The sequence below is a fragment of the Diceros bicornis genome, chromosome 34 (assembly GCF_020826845.1).
Source record: "Diceros bicornis minor isolate mBicDic1 chromosome 34, mDicBic1.mat.cur, whole genome shotgun sequence".
In the NCBI taxonomy this organism is placed as follows: domain Eukaryota; kingdom Metazoa; phylum Chordata; class Mammalia; order Perissodactyla; family Rhinocerotidae; genus Diceros; species Diceros bicornis.
This window is the reverse complement of record NC_080773.1, coordinates 23,983,917-24,004,394: the sequence shown is the minus strand read 5'-3', so window position 1 is coordinate 24,004,394 and position 20,478 is coordinate 23,983,917. Positions and strand designations below refer to the sequence as shown.

The 20,478-nt window shown below is 43.2% G+C and overlaps 1 protein-coding gene across 2 annotated transcripts; it reads right to left on the bottom strand.

The window, feature by feature from the left end:
• Positions 1 to 707: 707 nt before the first annotated feature.
• On the bottom strand, positions 708 to 17,482 carry ZNF114 (zinc finger protein 114). 2 transcript variants are annotated; one of them, XM_058529737.1, is made up of 4 exons: positions 17,435 to 17,482; positions 17,233 to 17,314; positions 5,702 to 5,828; positions 708 to 3,417 (listed from the first exon to the last, which is right to left on the bottom strand). In XM_058529737.1, the coding sequence occupies exons 2-4, from the start codon at positions 17,233 to 17,235 to the stop codon at positions 2,330 to 2,332; spliced, it is 1,218 nt and encodes a 405-aa protein (XP_058385720.1). In that variant the 5' UTR covers positions 17,236 to 17,314; positions 17,435 to 17,482; the 3' UTR covers positions 708 to 2,329. The 2 variants fall into 2 exon arrangements, with proteins under 2 accessions (XP_058385720.1, XP_058385719.1); XM_058529736.1 differs by having other exon boundaries at positions 17,398 to 17,450.
• Between the last annotated feature and the right edge of the window lie 2,996 nt (positions 17,483 to 20,478).

Below are 20,478 nucleotides of genomic sequence, written 5' to 3'. Positions count from 1 at the left end.
AAGGGTCCTTATAAATGGAAGTGGAAGGACTCTCACAGAAAGGTAAGGGCCAGAGGGGTGTCATGTGAGAAGGACCCAACCACTGTTGCTGGTTTTGAAGATGGAGGAAGGGGCCATGAGCCAAGGAATGCAGGTGGCTCTAGAATCTGGAAAAGGCGAGCACGTGGATTTTCTCCTAGAACCTCCAGAAAAGAATGTAGCCCTGTGGACACATTGATTCTAGTCCAGGAGACCCATTTTGGACTTCTGACCACCAGAAATGTAAGATAAACTGGTGTTGTTTCAAGCCCCTACATATGCTGTAATTTGTTACAGCAGCAACAGGAAACTAACACATGTACTGAACCCTGAACTTGACAATGAAAACACCCACTGCTTTGAAACTCAAAAGAAGCCATTTAATGTTGGCGAGTTTCCTTACATGCCATGTTGAGTTTCCTCATTTATAAAAAGATGTTCAAAGTATTTATCCATGGAGTGGTGGTCATAAAGGAGATGATAGCTGTTTACTTGCTCATGGTGAGGGGTACATAAATTTTCACCCTTATTATAGGAATGAGCCAAAAAAACCACTGTGGGTAGAAAAGATGGTTAAAACATAGACTAGAAAAAAAACTTACCTGTAATCAGGAAAATGCCCAAACTCCTATGCATCTAATAACATTGGCTCCAAATACATTAAGCCAGAATTGACAAAACTAGAAGACTTTGATAATCCACTTCTAGAGTGGGATGTTTTATTATAAACTTGCTCAGTAAAAGATCGAATGAGTCAAAATTTTTACATTCAAGAGATTATAAAACACTCTGGAAGCTTGACCGTTCAGACATGTACTGAACCGTGAGCCCACCCAAACCAAAGAAATACACACTACTTTGAAACACACAAGAGGCAATTATAAAAAACTGGCCACACACTAGGTTTATCACTTAGCATTTAACTCTGAGTTATAAAAATCTCCCTGAAAATGCTTTTTAATCAAACTAGGGGTTTGCTTCATGTAATAAGTCTAGAAATACAGTCTGCTGCAGCCACGAACACCCAAAATCATGCCATTGGGGAGTAAGAAATCTTGTATTTTCAGGGTTGTATTATTGGGACTATGACTTTCATTCCAATGATCCTAAAGTTGCTTGTGTTAACTCAGGGAATTTCATCCAATTTCCAGAGAGCAACAAGGAAAGAGAGCAAAGGGAACTTGGTTAAGAGAAAAAGAGTGACGAACACTCTCCTCTTTCCAACAGCTCACTAGGAATTCAAACCACTGAATTCTACCCTCCTTACTGGCCAGGGCTATAAGCTCTGCTCACCACCAGTTATGAGAAAAACTGAGAAATGCATTTAAAAACATTAAACATTGCTAACTCTGGAAAAACAAACCTACATACCTTTAGTAAAGAAGATGGGAAGAATGGATATGGCCAGCCAATTGACAGAATCAGCCATGAGCCCGAAATGAAAGTCAGAGTAACTAGCCCATATCAGCATCATAAAGACAATATACTCTGATCACAATGCAGGCAAATCATGAGCAGTAACAACAAACTGACAAAAATGGTATCAGGGAGCCATACTAAACCCAAATCTAAATTAAATGTGGCTCAAACAAGGTTTCCTGTTGGTGAAGCTGTATGTACGTAAGTGATTTGTAATGAAGCTACTACATATCAAAATTCATGTGGCAGAGCTGAAAGGGTCCACAGAGGGATATTCATCTTATAGGATTTTGTGAGAAAAGAAAAACCGAGAAATAATGAATTTCGGTTCCAATCAAAGGATGAGATGATGATGATGATGATGGCAACAATTATAACATTTACTGTGCTTATCTTCTACCACGGACTCATTTGTGCCCCATAAGTGAAGAGATGGAACTAAAGGCTTTCTCATATCTATTATCATCATAGAGTCTCTCTCCAGGGTGTGGTCTTATATTAACTTAGGGATGAGTGTTTAAAGAGGCCTTTCCCACATTCCTTACTCCCATAAGGTGTCTCTGCAGTGTGAGTTCTTATAGGGACTGAGTTTGAGGCAACATTCAAAAGCTTTTCCATATTCCTTAGATTCATAGGGTTTCTCTCCAGTGTGGGGACAGATGTCTACTAAAGATTAATGAAGATCGAAAGCTTTTCACAGTCTTTATCTTCACAGGGTTCCTTTGAATTTGAAATGTGTGAACTCTCCCATTTATGTAAGATATGGGAGCTTGCAGAAGAGTTTCCCATGTACCTTAACTCATTGAGCTCCCGACATATCCTCCTTTATGTTCAGTATTTTGAGAAAATCAGTGAAGCTTCTCCCACATTCCTTTCATTCCCTGGACTTCTCTCAACTGTGAGTCTTCAGATGGATTTTAAATCTCGAAGAATTCAGGAAGGCTTTTCCACATTCCTCACATTTATAGGGTTTCTCTCCAGTGTGAATCCTTATATGTTCAGTAAGATATGAAGACTTACTGAAGGCTTTCCCACATTCCTTACATTCATAGGATGGCTTCATAATGTGCTTTCTTACATGTTTATTAAGGTGTAAGGAATATCTAAAGGCTTTCCCACATTTATTACATTCATACGGTTTCTCTCCCGTGTGAATTTTCATGTGTTTCCTAAGGAATGACTGATAAACGAAGGATTTCCTACAGTCATGACATCTATACCTTTTCTCTCCAGTCTTTGTTCTCCTATGCTGATCAGAATATGGAATGCGGGCAAAGGTTTTTCCACTTTGACTATTCTCATTATTTGCCTCTGCCATATAAGGCTGCCTCTGCACAGCATCGATCGAGTTATTTTGGAAGATGTTTTCACACTGATTAGACACGTAAGTTTTCTCTTTAACATGAGTTCTGTGTGCCTTAAGGGAAGAGTCTGCAATGAAGACTCTTCCAAATGCATCCCATTCGTGAACGTTCACCCCCATATAAGTTTTATTATGCATATGAAGCACACTGTTTTGGTTGTCAATCCATGTGTTTGATTTCGTCTCTGTGTGCATTCTCACATGTGGAATCAACTGAATGCTCTGCCTCAAGACTCTATCACATTCATTGTTTTTATAGATTTTTTGATTACTGGTTAAAACAGAACTTTGTTGCAAAATATTTGAACCACATTTTGGGATATATTTTCTTGTGGCATCTCCCTGTGAAGGCAGAAGCTTTGGGCTAGGTTTAGAATTGTCCCTCATTTCACGATATTCACAGACTCCAACTGGAGACTCATCTTTCTCTCGGGCAACTGCAACTTGCTTCGATTTTTGCCCCCTCTGCAGGTGCGGCTCCTCTGTTTTGTGGCATTTCCAGTCTTCTCCTAACGTGGGGGGCCGGGAATTGTTGCTTGTGAGAGACACTCTGTTCACTCCATGAAATGTCTTTTTTGTAATAACGTCCTGCTGACGGAATGAGTCTTTGGTTTTATCTGAAATAAAGTGGCACAAAAGTTAAGTTCTTTGTTGAAAGTAAAGGTGGGTTAGAGATGATAAAAATCCCTGTGTGGGATTGCCTATGTAGATTTCCATGTGGATTGCCCATTGTGCAAATGCCCATGTGGATTTCTTTTCAAATGTTCACTCAACATATGGGAGGCAAATGTGAAAAGAAGGAAGCAAGAGTGAGCAAGCAGAGAAAGACATGAGGGATTTGGGCTGTCAGGTGGTTGACAGGGGTTCAGTATGGACACGAGTTGCTAAGAAAGACTTCTGCAGACATGGAGGGTATGATCAGGAATGCCAAGTGGAGGAGAACTGGACAAAGCATCTGTTATGGACTGAATCTGTGTCCCCCCCCAAATTCATATGTTGAAGCCCTAACCCCCAATGTGATGATGGCCTTTGCAAGTGGGGCCTTCAGGAGGTAATTAGGTTCAGATGATGTCATGAGGGTAGAGACCCCATGATGGGATGAATGTCCTTATAAGAAGAGGAGGAGACACCAGGGCTTTCTCTCTCTCTCTACCATGTGAGGACACAGCAAGAAGGCAGCCACCTGCAAATCGGGAAGACAGCTCTCATTAGGAACCAAATCTGCTGGCACCTCCATCTTGGACTTTCCAGCCTTGAGAATGGGAGATGTAAGTGTCTGTTGCCTAAGCCCCCCAGGCTATTGTATTCTGTCATAGCAGCCCAAACAGACTAAGAGTCGATGTGCAATTTTAAAGATGAAGGGGGACAGGTCCTTCTCTGGGAAAGAAAGGAAGACATGAGAAGACGGATGAGGGCTGGCCCCGTGGCTTAGTGGTTGAGCGCACGCGCTCCGCTGCTGGCGGCCCGGGTTGGGATCCTGGGCGCGCGCCGACGCACCGCTTCTCCCGCCATGCTGGGGCCGCATCCCACATACAGCAACTGGAAGGATGTGCAACTATGACATACAACTATCTACTGGGGCTTTGGGGGAAAAAATAAATAAATAAAATTATAAAAAAAAAAAAAAGAAGATGGATGAAAGTCAAAAAACTCTGTGTACCTGAAGAAGCTCCCACATAGATGACCCTTGGCTTTCCTCAGATGAAATGGATTCTTTTTTAAAAAATTGAGGTGAAATTCACAGAACATAAAATTAACCATTTTACAGTGTATAATTCAGTGGCATTCAGTACATTCACCATGTTGTACAACCATCAGCTCCACCTAGTTCCTGGACATTTTATCACCCCAAAGGGAAACCTTGTATACATTAAGCAGTCACTCCCCATTCTCACTTCCCTCCATCCCTTGGCAACCACTAACCTGCTTTCTGTCTCTACGGATTTACCTATTCTGGATATTTCATATAAATGGAATCATATAGTATGTGGCCTTTTGTGTCTGGCTTCTTTCACTTAACATAATGCTTTCGAGGTTCATCCACGTTGTAACATGTATCAGAACTTCATTCCTTTTCATGGATGAATAATATTCCATTGTCTGGATATACCACATTTTGGTTCTCCATTCATTTGTTGATGGACACTTGGTTTGTTTCCACCTTCTGGCTACTGTGAATAGTGCTGCTATGAACACATGTGTACACGTAACTCTTTGAACACCTGTTTTCAATTCCTTGGGTATATACCTAGGGGTGGAATTGCTAGATCATATAGTAAATCTATGTTTAACTTTTTGAGGAACCACCAGCCTGCTTCCCACAGTGGATGACATGAATTCTCAATCAACATTTCCACGTTGTTTGTAAAATCCTTTCTCATAAGGATTCCTATCTGCCTGGCACTCAGGTGTACAAGTGCCCAGGTAAAATTCACCTGCACTATCCCCAGACCCACTTCTTGCTCCAAATGGGAGATCACATGGGGCGTGCCTAGTTGAGATCCCAGTCACTGGGAAATGGGGGAGCGCCTGATGTAAGGGAATGGGGCCAGGAGTTTCCATGAAATGGGTGCACGTAGAGGTTCTGAAGTAAAGCGAGTATGAGTATAGAGCAACAAAATGATCCCTCCACTTTCCTCATAAATGCACTAAAACTCTCTGTGCTCCATGTTCACCCACTTAAGGAACCCCCCAAATCATGAAGAGAATAAAAGTGCAATGGACAGTTTCCAGTTTCACGGGGGAAACACTATGTCCACCACTAGGGGGCAGCAGACGTTTCTCTGGAATAACAATCCCGTTCCTATTTCTCAGAACCCCTCCTGCAACGCAGGACGTGGTTGACTCGCATTCCTTGCATCCATGACTAAGAGCAGGAAGGGGTCGCCTTGTCCTCCTTACCTATGGAGGCCAGGTTCCTGCAGTTCTCCAGCATCACATCTCTGTAGAGATTCCTCTGTGCAGGGTCCAGCAGGGCCCACTCCTCCTTGGTGAAGTTCACGGCCACGTCCAAGAAGGTCACCGGGTCCTACGACAAGACACCATTTTGGTTCAGTGGCGTACTGTTAGGAGTCGAGTTGTATCCCCTCCCAAAGCTATGTTGAAGTCCTAATCCCCAGTACCTGTAAATGTCACCTGATTTGGAAATGGGGTCTTTGCAGATGTGAACGAGTTAAGAGGATGTCAGACGGGAGTAGGGTAGGCCCTAACCCAATGACTGGTGTCCTCATAAGAGGAGGAAATCTGGACACAGACACATAGAGGGAAGAACATCACTGGACGAAAGTGGAGACTGGAGGGGTGTGTCTAGAAGCCAAGGAACACCAAGGAGAGGCCATTGAAAGGTGTCTATAAAATTGTCCCACCTCTAAATTGAAGACAGGGGCTGGCCTCATGGCATGGTGGTTAAGTTTGGCACACTCCACTTTGGTGGCCCGGGGTTCAAGGGTTTGGATCCTGGGCGTGGACCTACACCACTTGTCAGCCATGCTGTGGCGGCCACATACAAAGTGGAGGAAGATTGGCAACAGGTGTTAGCTCAGGGCGACTCTTGCTCAGCAAAAAAAAAAAACGGCAAATTAGGCACAATTTACCAAAATTTTATATGCATTTATCCCTGATCCAGCACTTGCACTCATGGGATTATACTCCAAAAAATACCCTGCGTAGGCTCCTGGACCCAATTCCATTGTGTATGTGCATGTGGAGGCTTCCTCACACCAACAAGCCATTCTCAGACGCCAGCAGGGTGACTGAGAATTCAACTCGATTCTGACACTATCTACCCAGAGATAGAATCAGATTCCACAGGTAAAGGGTTCAGTCCCACAAGACCACTCTCTACTTCAGACGCCAGTCACAAGTCCCAGGTTGTCACCTGCACTTCTGTCCTTCTGGCTATAAATCAGAGGTTCCCATGACCCCTCCTTGGGTTTGATTAATTTGCTAGAACAGCTCACAGAGGTCAAGGAAACCTGCTTACTCACTTGATAACTGATTTATTACAAAGGATATTAAAGGATAAGTATCAACAGCCAGATGAAGGGATACAAAAGGTGAGGTCCCGACAAAGGAGCATCCCTTCTCGTGGAGCTTGGTGCCCAGCATGGTGGCATGTGGAAGTGTTCTGCTTCCTCTACGTGGAAGCTCTATGAAAACGGGGTGATGAGCTCTCCTTTTGTGTTTTTACGCAGGTTTCATTATGTAGTCATGATTGACCAAGTCATTGGCCACTGGTGATTGATTCAACCTCAAGTCCCCCTTCCCTCCCTGAAATCAGGGGAAAGTTCTAGTCCTCTGATCACATGGCTGGTTGTCCTGGAAACCAGCCCTCCCACCTCATTAACATAAGAAGAAACACCTTTATCACTCTCAACACTTAGGAAATTCCAAGGGTTTTGGGAGCTGGGAGCCGGAAACAGGGACAAAGACCAACCAATAAGTATACGCTTATTATAAATCACAATATCACATATCCTGGCCAAAAAGTCAAATGATATATGCACATAATTATTTATTGAAGATTATTTATAACAGCAAAAGATTGGAACTCACCCCAAATGTTCAATAATAGGGACTGCTTAAAAAACTATGATGCATCCATATAATGAAGAACTATACAGCCATAGATAAGAATGAGTAAGATCAGGGCAGGCCCCGTGGCTTAGCGGTTAAGTGCGCATGCTCAGCTACTGGTGGTCTGGGTTCGGATCCCGGGTGTGCACCGATGCACCGCTTCTCCGGCCATGCTGAGGCCGCGTCCCACGTACAGCAACTAGAAGGATGTGCAGCTATGACATACAACTATCTACTGGGGCTTTGGGGAAAAAAAGGAGGAGGATTGGCAATAGATGTTAGCTCAGAGCCGGTCTCCCTCATCAAAAAGAGGAGGATTAGCACGGATGTTAGCTCAGGGCTGATCTTCCTCACAAAAAAAAAAAAAAAAAAAGAATGAGTAAGATCTCTTATATGTGAATATAAAGTGGTATCAATCATGTGGTCCCTAGGTTATATTTTATATTTTAAGTGAAATGAAAAAAAAAAAGTCACAGAGCACATATTGCAAACGACAGACTTTTTTTTAATCAGTAAGACGTAGGTGAGGAAGAAATTTTCCTCTACCCTTTAGGTTCTTCTGGCTGGTCTAAGAATTAAATTGACATAAGAGAGATTAATAGGAGAATATAAAATTTCATTTCGTACATACAGGAAAGCCACATACATGAAAGGCTCAGAGACAGAAAGGTAAAGTGGGGTATATATGGCATTTTGAGCTAAGGAATGGGATAAGAGCCTGGGGCTTCAGAGGGGAGGAGGGTAATTCACAGGACGATAAGATGAGCAGATGTTTAGTAATTAGAGGTTTGTCCTGCCATACAGATGGGTCATTCTGGTATTACGTTATTTCTGGTAATAACTCTTATTATGGGCAAGGCTCCCAATTTAAATTCTTTAAGGGAGAGGTAAAAGTTTCTGCAGGTAAAAGGTCTTTTTATTTATTTTTTGTGAGGAAGATCAGCCCTGAGCTAACATCCATACTAATCCTCCTCTTTTTGCTGAGGAAGACCGGCTCTGAGCTAACATCTATTGCCAATCTTCCTCCTTTTTTTTTCCCCTTTTTCTCCCCAAAGCCCCAGTAGATAGTTGTATGTCATAGCTGCACATCCTTCTAGTTGCTGTATGTGGGACGTGGCCTCAGCAAGGCCGGAGAAGCGGTGCGTCGGCGCGCGCCCGGGATCCGAACCCGGGCCGCCAACAGCGGAGCGCTCGTACTTAATGGCTAAACCACAGGGCCGGCCCCGACAAGGTTATATTTAGATAAGTCTTACTTGTATCCCTTCTCCTCCACCCTGTTCCTTTGAAGGAGATCAGAACAGGCCTTCCCAAGATGTGCCACTTAGACGTGTGAAATATTTTGAGCTAAAAGGCAATCAAGACCTTTTACCTGGGCCGGCCCCATGGCTTATATATATATATATATCCTTGTCGTACAAATTTTAATTGAGAACCATGTAATGTTTACATATTCAAAAATAAGAAAGCAATCCGAAAATGGAAATACTGCAATAAACGAAGCTAAATGTACATTAAGCTGGCAGGTTAACGACTTGGAGCAAAAAGTTAATTCAAGGGAAGCTAAGACCTTGGCGTGTAATATTCTATTGTACAGAAAGAAAGAAAATCATACCTCTCACCAGGCGGCTTGACCGCTAAAAGTAATACTGGCACTGCCTCTTACAAATATTTTATGTGCATTGCAGCATCAGGCAAAGGGATTATGTTAATGTGGTTAGGAAGCAAGATTTTTAGTCTGAGAAGAAAGATTTAAATATAAAATGAAACAAGTAAAAAAAAAAGTTTGGTTTATAATAAAATATCAGCCTGAACTTGCGCGTGCGTGCACACACAACACACACACACACACAGACCTGGCCAATCTATGCAGAGAAAATGGTTGCAAGAATTAATAAGCAGGAATTGAAGAGAAATGGCTGATCTAGGAACAGGAAATATAAAAGGAGTCTGAGATATCTGGAGTGCCAGAAGGCAGAGCAACCCGTCCTGGATTGTGTTCAGAGGATGTAGGGGTTAGCTGCAAAAGTCTTCCAGTGGCCCAATTTAGGATATTCTGAACCACAAAACTGCAATGGTTTGAAACACACTGAATACTAAAAATACATGAACTCAGAGTGATACCCACAAAGGGAAAACCAAACGGAGGGGAGAGCATTTCTCCCCATTGGAGGGAGCCTGCGTCCTTATTCTGAATCTCCTCTGCCTTTCTAGCAAGAAGGTTATTTGAGAGAAACTGAAATAGCCCTTGCTGACGACAGAAAACTATAGAATTCCAGCTAAAAATTCAGAAGAGACGATTGCATTTAAAAACCACCACTTTGCAACCCAAACGAAATAACTGATTCAAAACCCAAACAGTAACGGATGCCAAGACAACGGAGGGTGAAAATGTGAAGGGGACGTGGTTATTTGCAGAGTAGAAAAACATCACTTTGCTCCTTACTTGCTGGATGACCACGACTTGGAGAAGTGAGAACGAAGCTGTCTCCCCATCTGAAACCACAGATGGATTTTGGCTTCGCCCCCATTGGGGCAAAAGCCATTATATTTTTGCCAACGTGATGTATTAGGAAGGACACACAACCTGAGAGGCACCACTGCAAAAATGCCCCCCCCTGTTCTAATCATGCACTTAGGTCTGATTTACAACCACACCAGACAGCAGTCACAAGACCCCCGTTGGGACCTTCTACTGCACTAACCCAGTGATGTCACCGGGTCAACGTCAGGGACCAGAGGAGGGCGAGTTCAAGGTCCACTCTGAGACCTGAGAGAGAAACATCATCTGTGCCTCGTGTTTGCACCCTGCTTACAAGTAATCTAACTTGAAAAGATATTTTGGTGGAAACTGGTGAAATTCGAACCCTGAGCAGGCGTTATGAGTTATTTTTCTTTTTTAGGCACGGTATTTGGTATGCTGGATGCCCTGATTTCTAGGGATGCATTATTTTTGGTATTTAGACAATTTTGTATTATGTTTTTTACATTTTGCATTTGTACTGTACTGCATTTTGTATTTTGAAAAAAGATTTCAAAATTGGAAACATTTCAGAGTAGAAAACTAAAATACACGTACATTAAATATACATGTAAACATATAATGTCTATATACAAAATCAGATGCTATCAAAGATTGGTATATATATTTATATATTAAATACATCTTCATTAACATTAGCTAAATAATGTATTTTATATATATAAAATTTACATATAAATTATATATAATATATATAGCCATATTATATTATATATCAATATATTTAACTATATAATTATTAATATTATAGATAAAATTTTATGATAAAATATATTAAATAATATATCATATAATATTATTTATGTATAAAATTTTATAATATTTTTATATATATAAAATTTTATGTATAAAACTGTTGTTTGGATGTAAATTGGTACACTTTGTGAAAAAAAATTATTTTATACAGAAAATGAGTATCCCCAATCTACTATACCCAATAATTCTACTCCAAGATATATACTGTAGAATTGTCTTTCCAAAACTTAGCAAACATAGGAATCACCTGGGATCCTGTCAAATGCAGAATAACCGTTTGCTAGTTCTGGGGGGAGCTGGAGCCTGAGAGCAGAAATTTCTAATAGGTTCCCAGTGGATGCCCATTTTGCTGGATGGGCAGGTTCAGTCTAACTAGCGACAAACGCGGGGGAACATCCCAGACATCAGAGGGAGAGATTGAATGACGCATCCTGCGGAGCCGCATGGATCCCGAGGTGAGAACTGCAGGGGTGGCAAGTGTACTGTTTTAGGGGAGATGTGCTGAGGTAGAAGGGGGTGGTGATGTGTTCCAGTGGTGCATCATGAAAACGTGTGTATGAATGCGCCCCACGTGAACACATGTTTGCACGCAGGCAAAGAAGGCAAGGAGCTACAGGAACATAGTTGAACCCACATTCACACATACAGAGCAATACAAGGCAAAAACGTTCATATACATACAGCAAACAAAGCAAATTATAAAAAAATTTGGTGAATCATTGTAGTTACATGGGTATTGATTATTATTACTGTTTATTTTCATTTCAGGTCTGAAAGTGCCTAAAATATAAATTTTAAGAGAGAAATTAATAAAATTTTAAGGGAGAGAAAAAAGGGAAGAAATCAAGAGAATGGTTAATAGTGTCACCACATAAGAGGCATAAATTGCAAGAGAAGCTCAAAGTTTATTTGGGGTCTCAAGAATCGCAATTTGGGGAGCACAGATTCAGGTGGGAAACCCAAATAGTGTCTGGCTAGGGAATAAAAGTCACGGTCTTTCAAAGACAAAGAAGGGAGGTTGTATTACAAAGAATTTTAGTTGGAGTTGGAGGCAGAGAGCTAGTCTTGGCTGAACACCTGATTGACTATTGATTCCATCTTCAGCAAGTCCACAATCCTCAGTGTTTGTGATCAGGATGTCCTAGTCTCCCGCTGACTTCTCAGACAATTGCTTGTAAAACACTTGTTATTTTGGCCCAGTCCAAAGGTTTGGCCCAGTCCAAGGTTCAAGACAGCAAGGCAGTTTCTCTGGAAAGGCAGCTCTGACTCCATTTAAAATGGCTCATTATTATTAGTCAATTTTGGCAATTCAAGACAGTGATCAACCCTGACAGGAAGGCAATGGGGTCAGGGAGGAGCACACTGCCTCTAACCAACACAAGTGGCCGATTCTCAATCTGAGGACCTACATATTTATTATGTTATTTAAAAAATTCTACTTATAACTTGTATGTGCTCTTGTCTTTATGAAATTTTTCATAAAGTTCATATATTAAGGCAAACTTGGATTAAAGCTTAAAGTTATTATATTTATTCTACCATGTAATCTTACAGCCAATCCATTCTTAGTTTTAAAAAGCTGAGTAGTACAAAAGAGCTTTCTAAACACCTGTGTTAAGTACGGAAAGTGTCAAACATACACAATATAGTCGGAATGAAAGAAAAGGAAACCCTCATCCACCACTCACCCAGCTTCTCCACACAGTCAATCTTGTATCATCTTCCCATCTCCCTCCATTTCCCTTCTCCTATTGCATTATTGTAAATAAAACTCCAGCTATCATAGCATTTCATTCTTAAATACTGTCACTGTATATCTCTAAAGCATGAGGAATCTTTTAAAATGTGATCACATTACCACACCGAGAAATACTAGCAGCATCGCCTTTACAGAATCAAGAATCTAATCAGTCTCCAAAACAAGACCCACATGTTGCATTCGGTCACTTAAGTCTTTTTAAATCTGCAACAAAGACCTCTTATAATAGCAGCAGAAGAGTGTATAACGAGCTCATTTTCATGAAATAAAGGGAAAATAAGTGTGGAAAATAATAAAAGAAACCTTAACGAAATTGGAGTCAGAAAGACCTCTGTGTGCGGGCGTGGGAGCTCTCACGTCCTATCAAAGTCATCAATTATTCCAAATAGGAGGAAACAGATGCATCTTCCAGAGGAAGTAAAACATCTTTACTACTGAAGGAAGACTTCTCTCCCTGAAACCGGTAAACAGTTAGCCATTGATGATTAGGTAGCTAGTAACTAAAGGTTTTTTGCAATTACTAATTATAGGTTTTCCGTTGTTCACCCACCAGTTTTTAAGTGGGCGCTTAGGCAATGTACTATCTGACTCCACTAAGTTCCTATAGATAACATCTCCCTGGCGCCTGGGTCACCACAGTAACAGATGTTTGAGCAGTTTATCAAGAATTAGGAGCCCTTGTCCAGTTCAGGCCAGTTGAGATCACCAACCCATCAACTGGGCCTGCACAAATGCTCGACAAGTGACCTTTTTGATGTCAAGGAGCTAAAACTTCACCCTCAGACCATGAGGTCCCCACCATTTTGTGAACATGCATCCTATGAAGAGGCATGAAGCTTGACTACGCTTACGCCGATGGTGAATTACCTCACCTCTCCTCACCTCCAATCATCTGTCTCTACAATTCAGACCACATTGGCTCCTACCCCATAAATATTCCTGAGTCCCCATTTTCGGGGAGATAGATTTGAGACTTGTTCTTCCGCCTCCTCACTTGGCTGCCTTGTAATTAAAACCCTCTCTCTGCTGCTATCTCATCCTCTTGATGATTGGCTTTCTGGGCAAGGGGCAAAAAGGAAGTGGGTAGGGTAACATCCCTACCCAGCAACAGCCCAGCCAATAAGAAATGCTGCAGCTCAGCCAATGAGAAATGCCACAGCTCAGCCAATGAGAAATGCCACAGCTCAGCCAATGAGAAATGCCACAGCTCAGCCAATGAGAAACGCTGCAGCTCAGCCAATGAGAAGTACTGCAGCTCAGCCAATGAGAAGCCGTTGCCGCCCTGAACTGTTACTTTCCTCCAATGGACTTTGGTTTAGAACAGCCCCTCCCTACTCCCCCTTTTTCTCTATAAAAGCAGCTCCCCTCCTTTGTTTTCTGGATTTGCCTATGGTTTGCCATAGCTTGGACATCCCGAGTTGCAATTCTTTTGGCTATTCCCAAATAAACTCATTTTGAGGGCAAAATAACAGGCGAATTTGCTCTTAAGTTGACATAAGGAACCCTGAAAGGATATGCAAGACCTATAAAAGTGGTTACTTCTGGGTGGCCAGGAGTTGTGAACTGAGTGAACTAAGGCAAGATAGAAGAAGGACTTCGAGGTTTGCCCTGATCATTTCAACTTTTAAACACATCGATTTATTGCATACACATTCAAATACTAAATTATTAAATGAAATACAGTTTAGAATTAAAGAACAGACATTTCTCCAAAGAAGATATACAGATGGCCAACAGACACATGAAAAGATGTTCAAAATCACTAACTATCAGGGAAATGCAAATCAAAACTACAATGAGATATCACCTCACGCCCGTCAGAATGGCTATAATTAACAAGACAGGAAACAACATGTGTTGGAGAGGATGTGGAGAGAAGGGAACTCTCATACACTGCTGGTGGGAGTGCAAACTGGTGCAGCCACTATGGAAAACAGTATGGAGATTCCTCAAAAAATCAAGGATAGAACTACCATATGATCCAGCTATTCCACTGCTGGGTATTTATTCAAAGAACTTGAAAACACCACTTTGTAAAGGTACCTGCACCCCTGTGTTCATTGCAGCGTTATTCACAATAGCCAAGACTTGGAAACAACCTAAGTGCCCATCAAGGGACGAATGGATAAAGAAGATGTGGTATATATACACAATGGAATACTACTCAGCCATAAGAAACGATGAAATCCAGCCATTTGTGACAACATGGATGGACATTGAGGGTATAATGCAAAGTGAAATAAGTCAGAGGGAGAAGGTCAAATACCGTATGATTTCCTTCATTAAGTAGTAGATAATAACAACAATAAACAAACACATAGAGACAGAGATTGGATTGGTGGTTACCAGAGGGGGAGGGGGGAGGGAGGAGGGTGAAAGGGATAATTCGGTACATGTGTGTGGTGATGGGTTGTAATTAGTATTTGGGTGGTGAACATGATGTAATCTATGCAGAAATAGAAGTATAAGGATGTACACCTGAAATTTATACAATGTTATAAACCAATGTTACTGCAATAAAAAATTAAAAAAAAAAAAGAAAAAAATGAGAATTTACAACTCAATTGATGAATTTGACTTTTTACTTTGAAGTCACATTTTCCACCTAAAATAGGAATTCCTTCTATTTGAAAGATTTCATGGCCCTTACATTCCAAATTCTCTAGGGGCACAAACAACCTGCTATAACTCAAAATGTTCTTGTGGTTGGAACTGCATTCCCACATCTTCTTAAATATACCCATTCCATTTCTTAAGAAATATGCTACTTTGGTAGCAAAAAATTCAAATATTTATGTTGGTTCCCAAGATCCCCTCGTATTCATTACTCTGGAGTTCACATTAACTCAGGTTTTCACAAAACAAAAAGAAATGCGACAATCAAATAATACTATAAAGTTATTAAATATTTGGGCAAAGTAGAGATGATAGGTAACCCTCTCATTGTGAAATGATGTGAAGTCCACCTGTAAGTGAACACAAGTGAGGCCATATTGTCAGCTAAATGGCCCCAGCCTCTCCTCTATGTGACTACTCACTGCTCTGCATGTACTCTAAAATAATTCACAGCTCTCCTGATTTATGGCCTCCACTTATGCATGTACTCTCCTATAGCTTGATAAATTAAAACTGTGTTCTATGAGTTTGTCTCCACGAACAGGCTGACCACAGGCAGGGAACACACCTACAAGGTATCCATCACAGCTGACAGAAGAATGGAACAATGTGATGCCTGGAGACCAACATCACTGGACCCCTCCTCACTGCCCATTTTCCCTATATAACTGCCTGAAGATTCTGTAATTTTTGAAGATGTTTTTTTGAGATATTAGTCTGCCATCTTCCCGATTATGCTGGCTAATTGAATTAAAGCTTCCTTTCTTGATCCCTAACTCGTTGTGATTGATTGGCTCAGATCACTTCGAGCAGAGCAGTGCTTGGTATTACACTCTGCCATTCATCAGACTCAGATGGAGCCAGCTGCAAAGTCGAAAGGAAAATTGTTTTGTCTTGCTTGCTGTTTTCGTACTCACTGAGAAACTTTGTTCTCTAAAAATCATAGCCCCATGTACAAAATAGAGGAAGATTGTCACAGATGTTGGCTCAGACCTAATCTTCCTCAAGCAAAAAATGAGGAAGGTTGGCAACAGATGTTAGCTCGGGGCAAATCTTCCTCAGCAAAAAAAAAAAAAAAAAAAACATAGCCTACCAAAAAAACACTGCTGTTTGACATCACATCCGCAAAGAACATTCTGCTCTTCCTGGAAGATGTAAGTCACTTGGACGGAGAAGCAGTCTCTATCTGCAACTCTGGGGCAGAACTCCAGATAAGGAATGTGATAAGGAGTGGGATACAACATTCCACAACTATCTTGACCTTGTAGTTCCCAAGGAAACACGTCGACCTGACAATAACTTCTTTGCACACATCTCAGCTTGAGCCTATCTAAGCTTCTTTAAATTTATCCTGAACTCCACCCTTTCCCCAATCCTAAAATGACCCCATCATTCCCTTTACTTGTCAGGTTCCTTTGGAGGGCAATCTCCCCCCTTACAACAAACCAACACAACTGGGGCCCCAGAATTCTTCCTGGTATCTCAGGCACATTGGCTTGGGGCAATAGGGAAAAAAGAAGAAGAACGCATAATTCTGAGTCAGCTCAGGTAGAAGGAAAACATACACATCTGGCAGATGAAACACATCCCCCCACCTGTGCTCTGAGCTTCCTGCGAAGGAGAACTCACTGGAGTATATTACGGCAAACGCAATTTTTCGGACCGCGGCGTTTGAACCTGACAACACCACGCCACCCCAATTCGTCCCTTCATAAACGCCCTCCATCTACAGAGATCTCAGTTCACAAAAATAAAGAATGTGCCCATCGGGCCAAAGCCCAACCCCAACCCCAACCCCGAAGCTCTCTCTCTAGAAGATAACCCGATGGGCATCCTCTAAATCTGACTGTGCCCGGAAATTTTCAGCTCACCCTAATCACACCGGAATCCAACACTTTTATGGATTCAAATAACACAACGCCGGCAACTGCAGCCTGCGGATATCTTGCCCACACCCAGGGACAGGGGCGTTTTGCAAGGTTGCACCGCAGGCGGGGTAGGGGGCTTCTCCCTGGAGCAAGGTGAAGGACGCATTTAGGGCTTAACACGTGCGCCAACCTTGGCTTCCCCTTTCCTCCCGGACGGAGAGAATCCAGCTTTTGCAGACAGCTGTTCCCAAGTCCCTGGAACCCGACCCGCTCCCGCCCACCCTCGGTGTGCACTTGTGCAACAACCCGGCACACTTACCATTTCCCCAGCGCCGGCTTCTAGACGTGTCTGCGGATGGCGCAGCCCGAGAGCTCATTCCACGTACTAGAGGGTTGCAGGGCTGCAGACAAGAGGGATGGCACTGTTAAAAAATATATATATATATTAAAAAAACAAGCCCCCCCACGCCCCTCCAGGACGGACCGACGACAGAGATTCCTCCTGCCCAGGCATTTTGTACCTGCTGCCCAACGCCCTCCTCAAAACGGACGGTTTAGGGGGTTAAGGGGAGGAGGAGGAGGAAGAGGAGGAGCCCAGCGGGAAGCGGATCCGAGAGCTGCGTGCGCCCTGGCCCGCCCCCGGAACCCAACCTCCCAGAGCCCAGGGCCTGGCCCCACCCCCCACAGATTCTTATTTCCTGCAGAACTTTCCCCGCAGGCACTCCCGGTGCTTGGAGGCAGCGGGATATTCCCGCGTCTGCCGGCCCCCCAGCCTCCGGCCCTCACCGTCCCCTCCGCCCGCTGCCCCAATTCCAGGCTCCCGGGCTTGGAAGCTGTGCAACCAACGCGCCTCCCTGCGGGCTTTGTGCAGTGTCCGGAGCCCAGCCGCTTCCCAAGGAAAGGAAAGCGTTTCTCTGTGCTGTAAAAGGGCCGAAACGGACACGATGGAGGGTCCTCAGTGTCCCTCTTGGGCCCCCCTTCCTCTTTTCTGTCACTCCCACCTCCCCCACCCCGTGAGCTTTGAGAAGGTGATAGACTGCAAGGCTTGCAAAAACAGTTCTCAGAAAAGGCTGTTCTGACCGTTATGGGGATTGTAGCAGCGACCCCCCAGCAAGGAGGAGCGACGACCTCAACCGCAAGTTGCAGTTTAAAGAGAACACCTACCTAAACCCTAACCTCCAGGACACGGACCCAGTTCCCTCCCACCCCGCTAAAAAAACCTAGACCTGTTTAAATAGCGCAGTCACCTGATCTTCAGGCGCCCTGCTGTCCTGTTTTGGGGGAGGGGCAAAATATGCTCAGAGACTGAGTTTGTCTTTGCCAGCAATTTATTTAACACAGGTTCAGGGTGGGAATCATAATTTCACAAGCCAATAGCACACAGGGTAATGTCTAATAAGCCAATAAAGAAATAACAGACTTCAAACCAGTGATAGATTAATCACACTATTATTCCACGCAAGTGGAGATAGAAGTAAAGTCTAAATGTAACTGAGATGCACGTTTTCTACAAGGTCGGTTCTCAGGAGAGATGGCTTTGCAAACGAGAGCTGACCTCCAGCCGCCAGCGCAAAATAAAAGTCCCTTGTTGCTAGAGCAACCGTTGCTAGGGAACAAAGGCCTTTGTGTTGACTGGCAGGCTGATCTTCTGGGGAGCTGACCGGTTTCCACGGCTACGGGCCAGGAGTGCCTGGACACGGCAGGAGCTAGTGCCCGAAGATCAAAGAGCCGCCTAGCCCAGACTGAAACACTCGAATAATTCTCACCAACTGCGAGTGTTTATAGTCTAAATGTCCCCTTGCCATCGTTGCTTCTTCCTATGTTTTTGTTGATAAGCCCCAGCGCCGCCTGTCAGCAGCTGTGTTACTGGTTGCTTATCCTCTACAGATGCGGACCATGACGTCATGACCCAGTTACTTCATTCTTATATCAAAGCTCCTTTGCTCTTACAAACTTCATTTTTGTCATAAACAAGTGGATCTGAAATCGCATCAAACCAATACGCAGCACCTTCCAGGCACGTCTGCTGAATGGTCTTGAACCTCCGTGGACAGATTTTTGTACCACTCTCCCTGGTCTAACAGGAGAATCTAGCAAGCAAACTGCAGAACAGGCTTTAAGTCAATAGTTACATCTGTGCCGTCCTGTGAAGCAGCCGTGCGGGCCATCTTCAGCCTGTGATAAAATGACCTTGGAACCCCCCCATCTCATGACTGAAGACACCAGCAGGAGAAGTCAGCTACAGAAAAAGATAAACGGTCCCTAGCTCCTACATCCCCAGCTGCATTTCTTGGAGGCTGAGGGAATAATTAACCACCCTGGTCCTTGCCTCCCTCCACACATAGATAACCTCAGCATCCCTGAACTTGTTTGATGTATAACCAAGGAATTCTTATTTATGTCACGTTCAATGTATAGTCTAGAGAAAAACCAGATGTACTCTATCCCTTTTTTGATATATATGGAATTTAACTGTAAGTTTTTTTCCCTCTTTCTTGCATGCACACTGCTTGTAAAAGAGAGGTGAGCTGCACTTAAACCCACACACCTCGGAGCAGTTCTACCAGAATACTCTGATGAACCGTTTCCCAGGACCAACTCCTCACTTTGATTATTGTATAAACGCCTTCTAATATTACCTAGACTCTTTATTTCACTCAACATGTCTATTTAAGTCACTCGTAGAATTTCTGACAGTCTCCAGCAAGATCTGATTGGCATTACACCCTCCCAACACCACCCCCCCACCCTGCCCCCCATGCCGGGCAGGAAAGATTGAGGCTAGCCCAGCCAGTTTCTAAGGCTCCCCAGGAAGGAAGGGCAGGGAATTGACCCTTTCTGGTCAATTAAATCATTTATTTTTATGAAATTTCTCTTCATTTCTAGTAATGCAATTCCAGCCTAAAGCTTACATTGTCTATTATTATTTTTTTTGTTTTTACTTTTTTTTTTTGTGAGGAAGATCAGCCCTGAGCTAACATCCATGCTAATCCTCCTATTTTTGCTGAGGAAGACCGACTCTGAACTAACATCTATTGCCAATCCTCCTCCTTTTTTTCCCCAAAGCCCGAGTAGATAGTTGTATGTCGTAGTTGCACATCCTTCTAGTTGCTGTATGTGGGATGCGGCCTCAGCATGGCCGGAGAAGCGGTGCGACGGTGCGTGCCCGGGATCCGAACCCAGGCCGCCAGCAGCGGAGCGTGCGCACTTAACTGCTATGCCACGGGGCCGTCCCTGTCTATTATTAATATATACCTAAACTTGTTATTTTTTTATTTTTGTGAGGAAGATCAGCCCTGAGCTAACATCTGCCAATTCTCCTCTTTTTTTTTTTTTTGCTGAGGAAGACTGGCCCTGGGCTAACATCTGTGCCCATCTTCCTCCACTTTATATGGGACGCCGCCACAGCATGGCTTGCCAAGCGGGGCGTCGGTGGGCACTCGTCATCCGAACTGGCGAACACCCGGCCAGGGCAGCGGATCGCGCGCACTTAACTGCTTGTGCCACCGGGCTGACCCCAACCTGTTATTTTTTTAAAGATCATTTTTTTAGAGCAGTTTTAGGT

Coding starts and splice junctions, on each gene's coding strand:
- ZNF114 (XM_058529737.1), bottom strand. Junction 3,418..5,701: donor CAGGAACCTGGCCTCCATAG/GTAAGGAGGACA, acceptor ACTTTATTTCAG/ATAAAACCAAAGACTCATTC.